Source organism: Lonchura striata, chromosome 26 (assembly GCF_050655825.1).
Source record: "Lonchura striata isolate lonStrDom1 chromosome 26, ASM5065582v1, whole genome shotgun sequence".
NCBI classification, from domain to species: Eukaryota; Metazoa; Chordata; class Aves; order Passeriformes; family Estrildidae; genus Lonchura; species Lonchura striata.
The window spans coordinates 7,008,967-7,023,932 of NC_140728.1; the positions used below are offsets into that span (position 1 = coordinate 7,008,967).

At 51.1% G+C, this 14,966-nt stretch overlaps 1 protein-coding gene across 2 annotated transcripts; it reads right to left on the minus strand.

The window, feature by feature from the left end:
* Positions 1 to 3,070: 3,070 nt before the first annotated feature.
* Positions 3,071 to 12,734, minus strand: C26H1orf116 (chromosome 26 C1orf116 homolog). 2 transcript variants are annotated; one of them, XM_085561388.1, is made up of 4 exons: positions 12,558 to 12,734; positions 8,921 to 9,050; positions 5,850 to 6,012; positions 3,071 to 4,959 (listed from the first exon to the last, which is right to left on the minus strand). In XM_085561388.1, exons 1-4 carry the CDS (start codon positions 12,581 to 12,583, stop codon positions 3,824 to 3,826), a joined length of 1,455 nt encoding a protein of 484 aa, XP_085417514.1. In that variant the 5' UTR covers positions 12,584 to 12,734; the 3' UTR covers positions 3,071 to 3,823. The 2 variants fall into 2 exon arrangements, with proteins under 2 accessions (XP_085417514.1, XP_021391006.2); XM_021535331.3 differs by lacking the exon at positions 12,558 to 12,734 and adding an exon at positions 12,379 to 12,518.
* Positions 12,735 to 14,966: the final 2,232 nt, after the last annotated feature.

Here is a 14,966-nt window from a genome sequence, read left to right on the forward strand (position 1 = left end):
AGCAGGGCAGGAGCAGGAGTAGGAGCAGGAGCAGGAGCAGGAGCAGGGCAGGAGTAGGAGCAGGAGTAAAATCCCTCTGCCAGGAGCAGGAGCCGGAGCAAGAGAAGGAGCAGGAGCAGGATCTCTCTCCCAGGAGCAGGATCAGGAGCAGGATCAGGATCTCTCTCAGGAGCAGATCCCTCTCTCAGGAGCAGATCCCGCTCTCAAGAGCAGGAACAGGAGCAGATCCCTCTCTCAGGAGCAGGAACAGGAGCAGGATCAGGATCTCTCTCAGGAGCAGATCTCTCTGCCAGCAGCAGGGCTCAGCTCTGGGTGGCACCAGGGCCTGCTCTTGCATAAGGCCCCAGCCCTGGGGCATAAACAGCTCCGTTTCTAAGGGCTACAAACAGATCCAGCAGGTAAAATTCCATATTCCCCTGGCAGGATGAAACAGCAATGCCTGCCCGTGGTGAGTGATGCTCTGGGCTGGCAGATGCTTTCCTGGCAGCTCCAGGAAAGGCACAGAAATGTGGGTTTCATTCCCAGAGGAATGACCCTGCTGCTCTCTGGCTGTTGTTTTAATTTGTTCTCTTTTGTACCCATTTCATACCAGCTCCTGTTTGTGAGCATCACCACGTCACAGATTGATAAGGATCTTTGGGAGTGAGATTTCTCCTTGGAAATCTGAACAAAACTCAGCTTTCATGACACCAGCACACAATGGTTCTGACTAAAGCCAAGGATTGGAAGAGAAGCCTTTTGTTTCCAAAACAATCTGGTTTTAAGAAATGTCTAGGTTCTGTTTCAGGGCAGAAATGCTTTGAGAGAGTCCTTAATGCTCTCCTCCTTTCTCATGAGATGAACAAGGTGAGATTTCCCTTGGCACTTGCACCATGCAGGTGCTGAGCAGTCAGAGCAGTGAAGAGCTGGGATCAGCCCTGGCTGGGACAGAGCAGCCAGAGGAGAGGAGCACAGGGATGAACACGCAGCTTTAACCCAGGCAGGAGCTTGGCTGACCCTTTTATCTCCCCTGTTGGAACTCAAAATGTCCCTCAGACATTTTTGGATGTTCCAGGCCCAGGTCAGAAGCATTTGAGACCCTGGCACAGCTGGAAACAGCTGTGATTTTGGGTTTGAGCCATGGAATCATTTACCAACCTTGCAGGAAGAACAAGGAGTCACAAAAGTTTAGATATTAGAGTAGAAGTAGTCACAAAGTAGAGGGAAGAATTTTTGAGTGCTGTACAGGGGGGATTTGGTTTTGTACATGGGGGTCAGAAGTTTAAGATTGAGGGATCTGGGCCTGCCCTGTCCTCCCTCTTTCTTTTTCCTTACTGTGAGAGCCCTGGGCTTGGTCTGGGGTCTTGTGTGCTGGAAAAGTCTCTCCTCCAGCCCGAGCTTCCCAAGAAAGGCTCAGCAGTCTCTGTTGTTAAGTCTCAAGGCAGTTTATTGCAAGTTATCTAAAAGATTTTCTCCTTGGGCTGCTGTGGTTTGCTCACAGCTCAGGCAGAGGCACACACACACCCTGACATCCTCTCTGACCCCGACTGCTTCTTCTCTCCCACCCAGGGCTGCTGCTGTCTTTTATATGGTACATTACGAGTTACATGGTTACAGTTTTTCCCAATGACTATTACCTATATTAAATGGTGCTTTTCTACTCTAAACCAATCTGTGAGTGCCAACATCACCAAGAACATGGAGGCAAGGAAGAAGAAGGAGGAAGAACAGGATCAGCCCACTTTCCTCCATCTTAGAACTTCTGACCCCCATGTACAAAGTAAAAACTCCCCTGGACAGGTGCTAAAACCCCCCTGTACATTACTAAAAAAATTTTCCCCTCTGTTTTGTAACTACTTTTACTATACTATCTAACCCTTTGTGACTGCTTGTTCCACCTCCAAAGTTGGTAACTCATTCCATGGCTCAAACCCAAAATCACAGCTGTTTGCAGCTGCCTGCCAGGGTCTAAAATGCTTCTGACCTGGGCCTGGAACCTCTAAAAATGTCTGAGAGACATTTTCCGTTCCAACACTTTACCTCCATGTTCTTGGTGATGTTGGCACTCACAGATTGGTTTAGAGTAGAAAAGCACCATTTAATATAGGTAATAGGCATTGGGAAAAACTGTAACCATGTAACACGTAATGTACCATATAAAAGATAGAAAATCACCATTTAATATAGGTAATAGGCATTGGGGAAAACTGTAACCATGTAACACGTAATGTACCATATAAAAGATAGAAAATCACCATTTAATACAGGTAATAGGCATTGGGGTAAAACTGTAACCATGTAACACGTAATGTACCATATAAAAGATAGAAAATCACCATTTAATATAGGTAATAGGCATTGGGGAAAACTGTAACCATGTCACACGTAATGTACCATATAAAAGACAGCAGCAGCCCTGGGTGGGAGAGAAGAAGCAGTCGGGGTCAGAGAGGATGTCAGGGTGTGTGTGTGCCTCTGCCTGAGCTGTGAGCAAACCACAGCAGCCCAAGGAGAAAATCTTTTAGAAAACTTGCAATAAACTGCCTTGAGAGCCAACAACAGAGACTGCTGAGCCTTTCTTGGGAAGCTCGGGTTGGATGAGAAATTTTTCCACCACATGAAACCACCCCTGACCTAGGCTGGTCTGGCACTCCCCCTCCTCTCCTCATGGTGCTCTTGCTGCCTTTAAAGTCAAACATTTGCAGGTGGAAGTCCCCAGGCTGAGCAGTGGGGCTGGGTGGAACCTCTGCTGCTGCCTGGCTGCCCAGCAAACACGGGCGCACCAGGAATTCCATATTCCCTCTTTGTGCCTGCAGGGAGAACCAGGAATTACAGAACCACGGAACACTTTGAGTTGGAAGTGACCTTAAAGCTCTCCTTGTTCCTCCCCTTGTCACAGGCAGGGCCACCTTCCACCATCCCAGGTTACTTCATGGGAGACTTTGCCTGTGCTGATCAAATATTCCATTTTCTAGGTGGGACAGACCTGGCCTAGCTCATCCTTTCTCTCAGAACTCTTTGTTTTAAACCCCCCTATTTAGGGGTATTTATTATTTACCCGTCTGCCACGTAAATCTGTACCACACGGCACTTTCTGATCACACACAGGTTTATTAGGGACACCAACCACCTCTGTTCCCCAAGGTGAGCAGCAAGGTGTTGGCATCATCAGCTGGGCCTGAGAGGTGCCAGGATGAGCTGGAGCTGTCCCAGCCTTGCATCTGCCCCATTTTTGGGCAGCACTGACACCAGCACAGCTTCTGGCCTCCTCAGCTGTCAGTTCCTGCAGTTCAAGCCTCTCCCAGGTGCTCTTCCAGGTCAGGGCTGGGTGGGGAGCAGAATGTGGCAGGGGAGGCACTGGGATGTCTGTGCAGCCCTCCAGCCCACCCAGCAGGCAGTGGTGGCTTTGTTGAGGCACTTCCACGTGGCAGATGAGTGCTCAGGCCTCAGAGACTGTGATAAAGTTAACAACAAAAAAAAAAAAAAAAAAAAAAAGTCCTAAAGGAGCAGCAAAGTCCAGCAGTTCTTCCCAGAGACACTTTATCCACAGGCAACCCCTTTGAAAACAAGCCAAACCCCTAATTCCATGGCTTCCCTGTTTTGATGAATCCCCAGATGCATGAAAGCCCTTGCAGGAGAGCACACCCCGTCCGTGCTGAGAGATGCTTTGTATAAATAGCTCATGTACATCTGCTACACAAAATATTCTGTCCACGCGGCGTTCCTCCGTTTGCTGAGGAGCTCCCAGGGCAGGAGCTGGCAGCAGCTGCTCGTGCCCAAGGCCCCAGGCAGTGCTGGCCGCTGGGTTTGGGGTGAAAACCCCCTTTTCCAGCAGCCCCAGGAGCTATTCCTTCAGCAGCCCCAACTTCTTGAGCGCCTCGCGCCGGTTCTCATCGGCCGCGCCCTTCGGGGAGATCTTCACGCTCACGGCGGAGCGCGGCGGCCTGGGGAAGCTGGGCAGAGGGTGGGACCTCCTCTTGCTGCTCTTGTCCTTCTCCTCCTGCTCCTTCAGGCCACCAAAGTCCTTCCCTGCCCCGAGGGAGGCGGGCCGGGGGCGGCTGCGGAGGAAGCTGGGGGCCAGGCGCTCGATGAAGGACATCTTGCCCAGGGAGCTGCTGCTGCTCCGGGCGTTCTGCTCCTTGGCACTGCCCATGGAGCTGCCCAGCCCCACCCCGGAGCGCTCCAGGGTGTTGGATTTGAAGGTGATCTGCCGGATCCCCGGCACGGAGCCCTCCCCGGGCTGCCCAGCGCTGGGGAGCGGCGGCTCCCTGGCGTGGGGATGGAGGTGGGCGCTGGGCTCCCTCCTGTCCTGGGGCAGTCCCAGCTTCTCCAGGGCTTCCCGCCGGGCTTTCTCCTTCTCCTTGGGGTCGAGGTGGCCTGAATTCCCCTTTTCAGCAGTGCTGTCGCTGGCAGGGCTGGGGTGGGAGGTGGCTGAGGCTGGAGGTGCTGCTTTTGCCTTCTGGTTGTGCTCCGGCATGGGGCTGTTCCTGCTGGTCTTCAGGATGATGTTTGGGGGCAATTTCCGCGGTTTGGGGGCAGTTGGAGGCCCACGCCTGGCATCGGGCTCCTGAGGGGCCTCTTCCAGTGTGGATTTCTCCAGGTGGCCCCACGCAGTCCGAATCTTGGTCTCTTTGGCCTCCTCCCCCTTGGCATCTGAGCTGCGCGACCACTCCAGGTCATCCTGGAAGGGGTCTGGAGGTTGGATAATCACGGATTTGGTGTGGCTTCCTGCGCTGGCTTGGTCCAGCCGTCCCTCCTTGGGCACCTCCTGGGCAGGTTGTCCTGCTGGCATGGTGTGGACACCTCCTTGGCTGCCAGAAGCTCCGTTTGCTGCAGGGATGTTCCTCGGAAGGCTGGAACAACCTGGGCCTGGAGCAGCCGCTGGGGCCGAGCTGGACAGGGCAGAGATGCTTCCACCACTCCTCTGTTCAGCCCCACGCTGCTGATCTCTGCTTGGAGGGGGAGTCCCGTTCCCCAAAGCTGGGAAGAGAGGGGTTAAAGTCATGCTCTGGCCATAGAACACTGCTCAGAATCCCAGAATCCCAGAATAATGAGGTTAGAAGAGACCTCTAAGATCATCAAATCCAACCTATGCCCTGACACCTCAACTAGACTACAGCACCAAGTGCCACGTCTATTTTCTTTTAAACACATCCAGAGATGGTGATTCCACCACCTCCCTGGGAAGACAATTCCAGTACTTTATTATTCTTTTGGTGAATTTTTTTTTCCTAATATCCAACCTAAACCTTCCCTGATGTAGCTGAGGCTGTGTCCTCCTGTTCTGTCAGTGCTGCCTGGTGGGAGAGACCGACCCCACCTGTCTGCAGCCTCCCTTCAGGAGCTGTGGAGAGCAATGAGGTCACCTCTGAGCCTCCTCTTCTCCAGGCTAAACAACCCCAGATCCTCCAAACGTTCCTCACAGGGTTTGTGTGCCCCTCTCCAGCCTCGCTGCCTCCTCTGGACGTGCTCAAGCATCTCAATGTCCTTCCCAAACTGAGGAGCCAGAGCTGGACACAGCACTGAGGTGCTCCCCCCTTCTGGGCCAGCACAGAACTCCCCCAGCCCCTCTGATCCATCCCTGCTGGGAAATGGGATCCTTTGGGCCTGGAAAAACCTCATTAATCCCCATTAATCCTCATTACTGACACTAAGCACGAGCCATGCAAGGTATTCAGATATTGTGGAATTTTGAGGCCATTGAGTTGTGGTATCAGAAAATTCTGTAAAATATTCATGCCAAGATAGGATGTGGATTGTGCATATCTGTACTCGAGAACATGGCCTGTATGGAACTATTTTGGGAAAGAAATCAATAGATTTTTATATTTGATGTTAAAATCTTCTCTGCAGAAGGGTTTCCAGCTCACCCCGGGGCACAGGGCCTTTCCTGGCCTTGGAGGGCTCCCCGTAGTCGGTGTCATCCGTGGACACCCCACTGTCCCCCTCTGCATCCAGGGAGCCAATGGTCTCCTCTAGGAACATCAAACACTCTTTCTCTTCCACAGATAAATAGTCATAGCTGTTGTCACTCTGGAAAAGAGAAGATAAAGATAAAAGAAGTTACATACTACATATATATTTTTATATGTAAATATATTTTATATATATATAAAAATCTAATATATATATATAAATATATATGTTGTATATATAAATATATATGTAATATATATAATAAATATATATGTAATATATATAATATATAAATACGCACATATATGTATATATATTAGATATGTATATATTAGATATGTATATATAGATAAATATATGCATATATTTTAATATAAAATATATCTTTAAAATACATGAAAAAATATGTCGTATATATAAAAATATAGATGTAGTATATCTTATATAAAAATTATAAATATATCTATTTACTAATTATATAAAAATATATTTATATATAAATATATAAACATATACATATATACATATATACATATATACATATATACATATATGAATAATATAAAAATATATATGAGAGGTTTACCTTATACTGCATATATATAATATATACATCGATAAATATATACGTAGTATATATACAGCATATATAAATATGTATAAATATATATGTATATATTTATAATAAATATATATATAAATATATAAGAAAGAGAGGTTTACTTTATACTATATATATGAGAGGTTTACATTATACTACACATATCTATAACTTTATATATATTTTAATGCATATTATTGTAATATTTTATATATTTATATTTAATGTCCAGGTAGTTTAGAGAGCCTGTGACGGCTGCTTGGCCAATGGCTGTTCAATAATGAGCATTTACAGCTCCAGAAAACTAGACCATCTCCTCTAAAAATAAGAAAAATATATATACTTAGAGCCTTTTCTCTATTACCCTGCTCTGTGGGTCAGCAGGTGGATTATTCTGAACTTGGGACCTTGGCCTCTAACTTTCAGTTCTTTAAACTGAAATGTGAGAGCTGGGTAACAAATCTGCAGGTACAGACACCTGCACTGCTCAGCAATGCTGAATCTTAGAAAACTCCACAAACACTGAGGTTCCTGTGCAGGTGATGAACTCTCCTTGTTCTCCATTCCTGAGCCAGAGTTGTTTAATTTTTGTTGTATTTTGAGCAGCAGGAGGTGTGTTATTGCAATATCAGATATCAAGGTGATTCCTGCAATCTGTCATGAACAAAATGAAGCTCAGGACAGGATGGAATGTGCATCAGATCAACAAGCACGGGGCAGGAATTATCCCAGGTGGAGTTGTTTTGCAGAGACACCTTATCCAAATCTTTTACTGTGCAGTATCACAACCTGTTCTTCCATCCCCATTAAACTCCGAGGGTTTGGTTCTGGTTTGCAAGACATTAACTGGAAAAGCTGCCAGGACTGAGCTGCTCTCACACATATCAATTATGCTCCGAGTCAGGCAGGATGTAATTAGCCCATCAATCTTGGGATCGGTGTCGGGAGACAAACAACTTTAATGGACAGATAGTGAAAAATTACATATCTACACCCATGGTCCAAACTCATCCCTGCCTTAACTGGGGAGTTCATCTGGTGCCGGGCAGGAGGAGCTCAGCTCGCTGTCTCCTCCAGGTGTTGTCACCCTGCTTGGAGCCAGTGGGACCCAGTCACCCAACTGGTCTGACCCCTGCAGCCCTGGGAGCACAGGAGCCTCTGCGGGGGGAGGGTCCTCTCTCCAGGGATCCCCTCTCCAAGGACAGCATCCCCTCTCCAGGGATTTCGTCTCCAGGGAGAAGATCCCCTCTCCAGGGATCCCCTCTCCATGGTTCTCCTCTCCAGGGAGATCTCTCCAGGGAGAGAATCCCCTCTCCAGGGATCCCCTCTCCAGGGTTCTCCTCTCCAGGGAGATCTCTCCAGGGACAGAATCCCCTCTCCAGGGATCCCCTCTCCAGGGAGATGATCCCATTTCCACGGATCCCCTCTCTAAGGACAGCATCCCCTCTCCAGGGATTTCATCTCCAGGGAGAAGATCCCCTCTCCACAGATCCCCTCTCCAGGGATCCCCTCTCCAGGGACAGGATCCCTGAGGCTGTTGAGCCAGAGACAGGCATTTCAGAAGGCAAATGAATGTTTATTCAAAAGTACCTCTCTCTTTTATAGGGACCATCATGAACATTAATTCCATTGGTCTTATAATAAAAACATTTCACCTGATTGGTACACTGCACTTAGGTCAGTGTGGTAGAACATGTCTATAAACAATATGAACGGAAAGCAAGATAATAAATTAGTGTTTACACTCCTCTCCAACTTTTTCCCAGGCTTAGCCTGGCAGAAACCTTTCTCTTATTCTCTCTGACTGAACTGGGAATATCCACAGATCCCCTCTCCTTGGATCCCCTCTCCAGGGATCCCCTTTCCAGGGACAGGACCCCCTCTCCATGGATCCCCTCTCCTTGGATCCCCTCTGCAGGAACAGGATCCCCTCTCCATGATCCCCTCTCCAGGGACAGGATCCCCTCTCCAGGGATCCCCTTTCCAGGGACAGGATCCTCTTTCCTTGGATCCCCTCTCCATGATCCCTTCTCCAGGGACAGGATCCCCTCTCCATGATCCCTTCTCCAGGGACAGGATCCTCTCTCCTTGGATCCCCTCTCCATGATCCTCTCTCCTTGGATCCCCTCTCCATGATCCCTTCTCCAAGGACAGGATCTGCTCTCCATGGATCTCCTCTCCAGGGATCTGTCCTGGCCTAGAGCAGCCCCTGCAGCCCCAAGGGCTCCCCACACACGTGGCAGGACGGGAAGGCTGGGAGTACTCTGGGGCAGGAATTCAGGAATTCACCTGCTCCTGCTGCTGTCTCAGGGCCTCCAGCTGCCTCCAAAGCAGGGCCAGAGAGCAGATTTGGGCTGACACCTGCCCAAAATCCTTCTCCAGCTCAGAGGGGTGAGCTGGGCTGGGCACCCCGGGGTTACTCACCCGCTGCGAGTGGTTGGAGGCCGTGCTGACCATGCTGTCACAGCTGCCAGAGTTGCAGCCAGCCATCCCCAGCTCCTTCCTAGGCATAGCACGGGCTGCCCTGGAGGTGGGCACAGCAGGAATATCCTGGCTGGAGCAGGAGAGAGGAGAAGCATTAAGCTGTGAGGATCCCACTGGGGTGACTCAAGCACGCTGGGAGGGAGGACAGGCAGGCTCTGAAGCTGCTGGATGAAGGAGCTGTGCTCTGTATTCAGCTGCTGTCTCCAGGAGAAGGCATAGCTGGGCTTTTAGAAATAATTCTTGAAGTTTTCCTCAAAATAATTGGGAATGGGGTGTGGCAAGGACATTTCTCTCCTTCTCAGGATTTTTTATAGAGGTACACAGAGAGAAATGAAAGAGAAAACAATTTCTATTTCTGCTCCTTGTTTTTCCTATGTGGAATGTGTTTGGAGAATTGTTTCCCTGGGGAGATTGCTGGGTTGGATTCTGGTAAGGATTGTTTGAGCCTGGTGGCCAATCCAATCCAATCCAATCCAATCCAATCCAATCCAATCCAATCCAACCCAATCCACCTGGGGCTGGGCTCTCAGAGAAGGTCACGAGTTGTGTTAGAGATAGGGTCAGAGAAAGTAGTATGTAGTTTTAATATCCTCCTTTTGTACAGCATATTGATGTATTTTAGCATAGTTATAATAAAGAAATCATTCAGCCTTCTGAATTGAGTCAGACATCAGCATTTCTGCCCATTGGCTTCGCCTGCATTTCCAATAATGGGGTAATCTCTGCACAGCCAGCTCGTGCTGGTGGCTCCCTGCTCACCTCAGAGGGGTGGATGAGCACAAGGAAAGCTGCAAGCCCGGCTCAGAAACCCCAGCCCCGACTCATGGCACCTCTTTCCTCTGCCACACCCCGTGCCAGCCCTGCAGCTTGAACTTGTGAACGTGCTGGCCCAAAGTGCTGCTGGTTACTCACATCCTTGCTCTGTCAGGAGCTTCCTCCTGGCAAGGAGCTGCCTGTGCCACCCTTCCCAGGGAGGTGTCCCCAAGGAGGTGCCCCCAGGGAGGTGCCCCCAGGCCTTTGGGGCACGCCTGGGTGTGTTTGGGCACAGCCTGTGGGGAGCAGGGCAGGCTGGGGCTGTGCCCAGGGGGGTTCAAGCAGCACCCCAATGTCCCCTCTGCTCACAGCAGTGATGCAGCCCAGATCTCCCATCGCCAGTGGGACCCCAGTGTGGCGGCAGCTGCCCAACAAGCAGCCTGGATTTGGGTTTCCCCCACTGCCAGGTGGCAGAGGGGACAGTTATCCCTGCCCAGAGCTCTGCTGAGCACCCACAGAAGGTGGCATTACTGATGGATGCAAAGCAGCAAGCTTCCAAAATTCCTGGCACCACCAACTAAGTCTCCTCCACGTGCACCACCCTGTTCTTGGGAAGGGAACTGGGCTGTGGGGGCGAGAGGGAGCAGCACAACAAACACCAACAGCCCCTGCAAGACACACGCGAGAGGATTTGCTCCTCGGGAGACAGAGGAGCCCTTTGTGCTGTAACCTGCAGGCAGGAACACACTGCTGCTTTTTTTTTTTTTTTTTCCTTGTAGCAGGATCAGGGAATTAGATCCAGCGATAAGTGAGCAGAACTGGCTGCTTGTTCAGAGCGTTAGACCCTGAAAGAATTCCTTTGTAATTGGAATACGCCGCAAAAATCAGATTGCAACACCCACGCCCTGACAGGTCTAATCCCTCCACGCAGGAGGAGTTTAATACTTCAGTTTCAGCTTTGCATTATTTACTACTTAAGTGACGTTGAAGTAAATGGTGGCTTTGGAACAGCAGTTCCCTGGATTCTTTGAATTCAGATCTCTCCACAGACAGGGATTTGAGCTGTCAGAGCAGAGCTGAGCTTGGGGGACTTCAGGCCTCTGCAGGGTTTTGCTGTGCACTGGAGCATCCACAGTGTGAAATTTAGATTTCTATCAAAATTCGGATATAGATTTCTAGATTTACACCGACTCCTCAGTAACAGGAGGCTTGGCCATGGTTGTTGTGCTGCTCCTGGCTGCCTCCCTCCCAAATTTCAGACAGCAGAACCCTCCTGGGGAAGTGAAAGCCTTGCTGGAACTTGAGTGTGCGGCTGGTTGGGGCCAGCAGGGAAGCATTTTCTCCATGAGGATCCCCCCCACCACCAGTCCACTAAAGAAATCACTTTCTATCATTGAAACAGCATTTGCAGGGACCTCAAGCAGCTGCCAAAGTTTTGGCACCCACTGAGCCCCAGCTCATGGGAGGCAAAGTCCAGCCCGAGCCCGCGGGCTGCAGAGGATCTGCACCGAAACAAGAAGTTCCTTTTCCTGCCCATTAGTTCTCCGATGTGATACAGCTCCAGCACACTCATCCAGCTCGGAAAAGGGGAAAAATCAGTGTTGAAACCCCCAGTTTTAATGACTCAGAAGGATTTTAGTTCCTTCTTTGAGGTGAGTAACAGCCACAAACTAAAAACGCAACTGAGCATTTGGTTTAAAAGACACGGTACTCCAAAAGCTGTTTTATAGCTGGGATTCAGTGGTGCAGCTCTCTTCCCCAACTAAAAACATATCTGGAAGAAGGTCTTTTTTACCCAAATCCAAAGGCCAGGTCCCTCAGCTCTTGTGGCCGTTGCCATAACTGTCCTTTAAAAACCATCAAAGAGGTGCCGGGTAGCAATTAATGCTAATTGCTTTAGAGAAGAGGCTACTTTCTTTCAGCCAGCAGCACTCTAAGCTCTTCATCCCCGGTTGGAACACCTCGGTTTTGCTGTCTGGGGGGCAGAGCAGCCAGACCCCTTCAGCCTGAGAAAGGCTCTGTCCTGGCCAGCCCCAAACACAACCCAAAGCAAACCCCCCTCTGCAGGCACCGTCCCAGCTCTGAGCAGCCCAGGGAGATGGATCCCAGCTCAGGGGCAAATCTGAATTTCCTAAGCAAACCCCCCTCTGCAGGCACCGTCCCAGCTCTGAGCAGCCCTTGGGGGATGGATCCCAGCTCAGGGGCAAATCTGAATTTCCTAAGCAAACCCCCCTCTGCAGGCACCGTCCCAGCTCTGAGCAGCCCTTGGGGGATGGATCCCAGCTCAGGGGCAAATCTGAATTTCCTAAGCAAACCCCCCTCTGCAGGCACCGTCCCAGCTCTGAGCAGCCCAGGGAGATGGATCCCAGCTCAGGGGCAAATCTGAATTTCCTCCTATCTCAACACGTAAACGAAGCACCCCAGCAGCTGCCTGAGCAGTTTGCTGTCCCGAGCACAGGTTTCCCCAACTTTCCCCCCAGCACCACATTTTGAATCCCCCACCACGTTTCACCCTTACAAAGCAGAGCCCCGCAGGTACCCAGAGCCCCCACCCCTCACCCGCAGCCCATCCAGCAGGAAAAGCACAGCGAGCAAAGGACAAGCAGGACCAGAAATGATTATTAATCCGTTTTTTGTAGTTTTACCAGGCTGTCTGTCGTTCCGTGCTGCCTTGTCCCGGCCGTGCCTATCCCAGGACTTCTTTGCTTTTCTGGGCTAACCAAACACAGCCGGGTTACACATTAACTCCGCTCCCGCTGCAGATAAGGCTGCGCTGGCCCGGCGGCTGCTCGCAGTTCGTCCTGCAGCGGATCCGGCCCCTCACCTGCAGCCAGGCCGAGTGGAATCCATCCTGCAGCCTGCCGGCCGCCTTCCCTGCTGCTTCAGCCCGGACCTGAGCCGCCAGAGCCCGTCCGTGCCGTGCCGCGGAGCGCTGGCTGTGAGCTGGCAGTGCCCGGGAGCTGCGGGCAGCTCCGCTCGCTGCCACCCGGCTCGCTCACTTCCCTGCTGTCCCCTGCTGTCCTGGGCACGGCTTTGGCCGGAGACTCCTTAATCCGGCAGCCTGTTCTGCCGCATAGCTGCTCGCTGACAGCCCCGAGCCCAGCCTTGCACGCAATAATTATTATTCCGTCCCGGGCTGGGCGTTCGCAGCCTCGCCCGCTGCGGGTTCCTTCCCTCGGCTGCTTTTAGCGGGGATGCCGCAGCTGGGCTCGGAAAACAGCCCGGGCTGGGACAGGCTGCTGCTCGCGTTTCACCACAGCTTCCCAGAGGCCAAAAGTTTGCTGCCGTGCAAAGGAAGGTGGTTGTAAGGACAGGCAGAAAGTGTTTAGGGAGGGAAGCTTCGGCACTGATTTATTTAGGTGGTGCAGGAAGGGGTGCCCAGGTCTGCGCAGCTCCGAGGCTCCTTCTGCCTGTCCCGACCTGCAGCTGCTTTTGCCCCAGTTGGCACCGTTCCCTGTGGGCACCAAAACCCTCTGCGAGTTCCTTCCCCGTGCTGGGGACTCCTTCCCCAGGCAGCCTGAGGTCAGTGCCTGGAGCTCTGGTGAAAGCTAAAGCCCCTCAAGATGCCCACCAGGCTCATCCTCATGCCCACACCTTCTCAGAGCCTCTGCTGGGGCATTGCTCCAGCAGCATCTCCTGCTCTGCCCCTGGTACCCTCTGCTGCCTCCTCCAGAGGGGCCCAGATGTCCCCACCCTGTGGAGGGTGACACCGACCCCCGGTCCGGGTAGAGCTGCAGGGGCAGGCAGAGAACAGCAGAGCCTCCTTCTTACCCAGACTTTGGGCTCTGTTATAAAAATTGGAGCTTTTCCTGCTGATGAACAATGTTTTGGCCATTCCCCACATGCAGCATGGACTTGTACCTGCTTGACAAGGTGCTGCTCACTGCAAATTTACAAACACCCTGCAGGTAATTTCCAGGGCTGACACAGCTGCCGGATTCATTCACATTTCCACGCTCCAATGATTTTTTTTTTTCTTTAATTTGTATTTTTAGCAAAAGGCTGTGTTGCCACACATGTTCCCTGCTCCACAGAACGGGGAAGTGGAAACATCAGCTAATTAAAGCCAGGGGAAGATGAAGGGAGAGGAGATGAGCCAGAGGCTCCCACTGGCAGTGCTGAGCCCAGCCAGGTGCTGTTCCAGAAGGGAACGTGCTGGAGAGCAAATCCACAAAGCAGAGGCTGCTGAGAGCCCCAGCCAGCCCCAGCCCCTCCTGCTGCCCCACGCTGGCCTGCAGCAGGTGAGGGATGGGGATGCAGCCAGAGCTGCTGGAGCGTTGTTACAGCCAGGGATTGAGGGCAGGATTGGTGCCAGTGCTTCAGGAGCTGTGCTGGGTGGCACGGCATCGACAGAGTTTAAACGTGGCATTCATTAATGAAATGGGTTTGATTGTAAATGAATGCATTCATTTTAATTTGAAGTGGAAGCTTTCGAGCTGAGTGGGTTTTGTCGAGTTGTGCTGGGTGCTGAGGCTGCTCTGAGAGAGGGAGGAAAGCAAAGCTGGGGTAATTTTGTTATTGCCCTGCCAGCAGGGTGTGAGTGAGCAGCAGCACGGGGCAGGGGTGTCCTGACAGCAGCAGGACTCCAGCCTGGGCAGTCCAACAGGCAGAGCTGGCTGCCAGCAGCCCTGTGTGGTCAGGAAAGTGTCAGGATCCATCAGGAGAAATCTCGAGCTCCTCTGAATCAGGAACCCAGAAAGAACTTGTTCTTTTTCCACATTCCTCTTCCTCCAACAAATATAAATAGCTCCAACCCAAAACAAAGTGTGATTTCACATAGATGGCATGAAGGATATGCGAGGAGTCAAACGATGCAGAGACGACTTCCCTGTGCCCTGGAAGGACTTTGGCAGCTTCACAGCCCTGCTGAGCCTCACCCTGTTCCTAAACACGAGGGCACAAGTGACTCAGGCCTGGCCCTAGAGGAAAAGCACCCACACGGCGTCACTGATAAGATTCCTGTCGAGGTAAGGAGGTTTATTTGACTCTGTGGGACTCTTGGGCACTTTCCTTCACCCAAATTGCAGGCACAGCCTGTGTGCTGACAGCTCAGTTATGGAAAATAGCACGTAGTTAATGCCTCCTGTTGCACAGCACTCATTAAACCTTCCCATGGCCAAGGAGCTCTATTTATTATCTCTGTTTCACAGAAAGGAGCTAGAGGAGGGAGCTGAGGTGTTCCCATAGCTTACCATTACCACCAGAAGTGAGAAAGCAGCTCTCAAACTTTAAC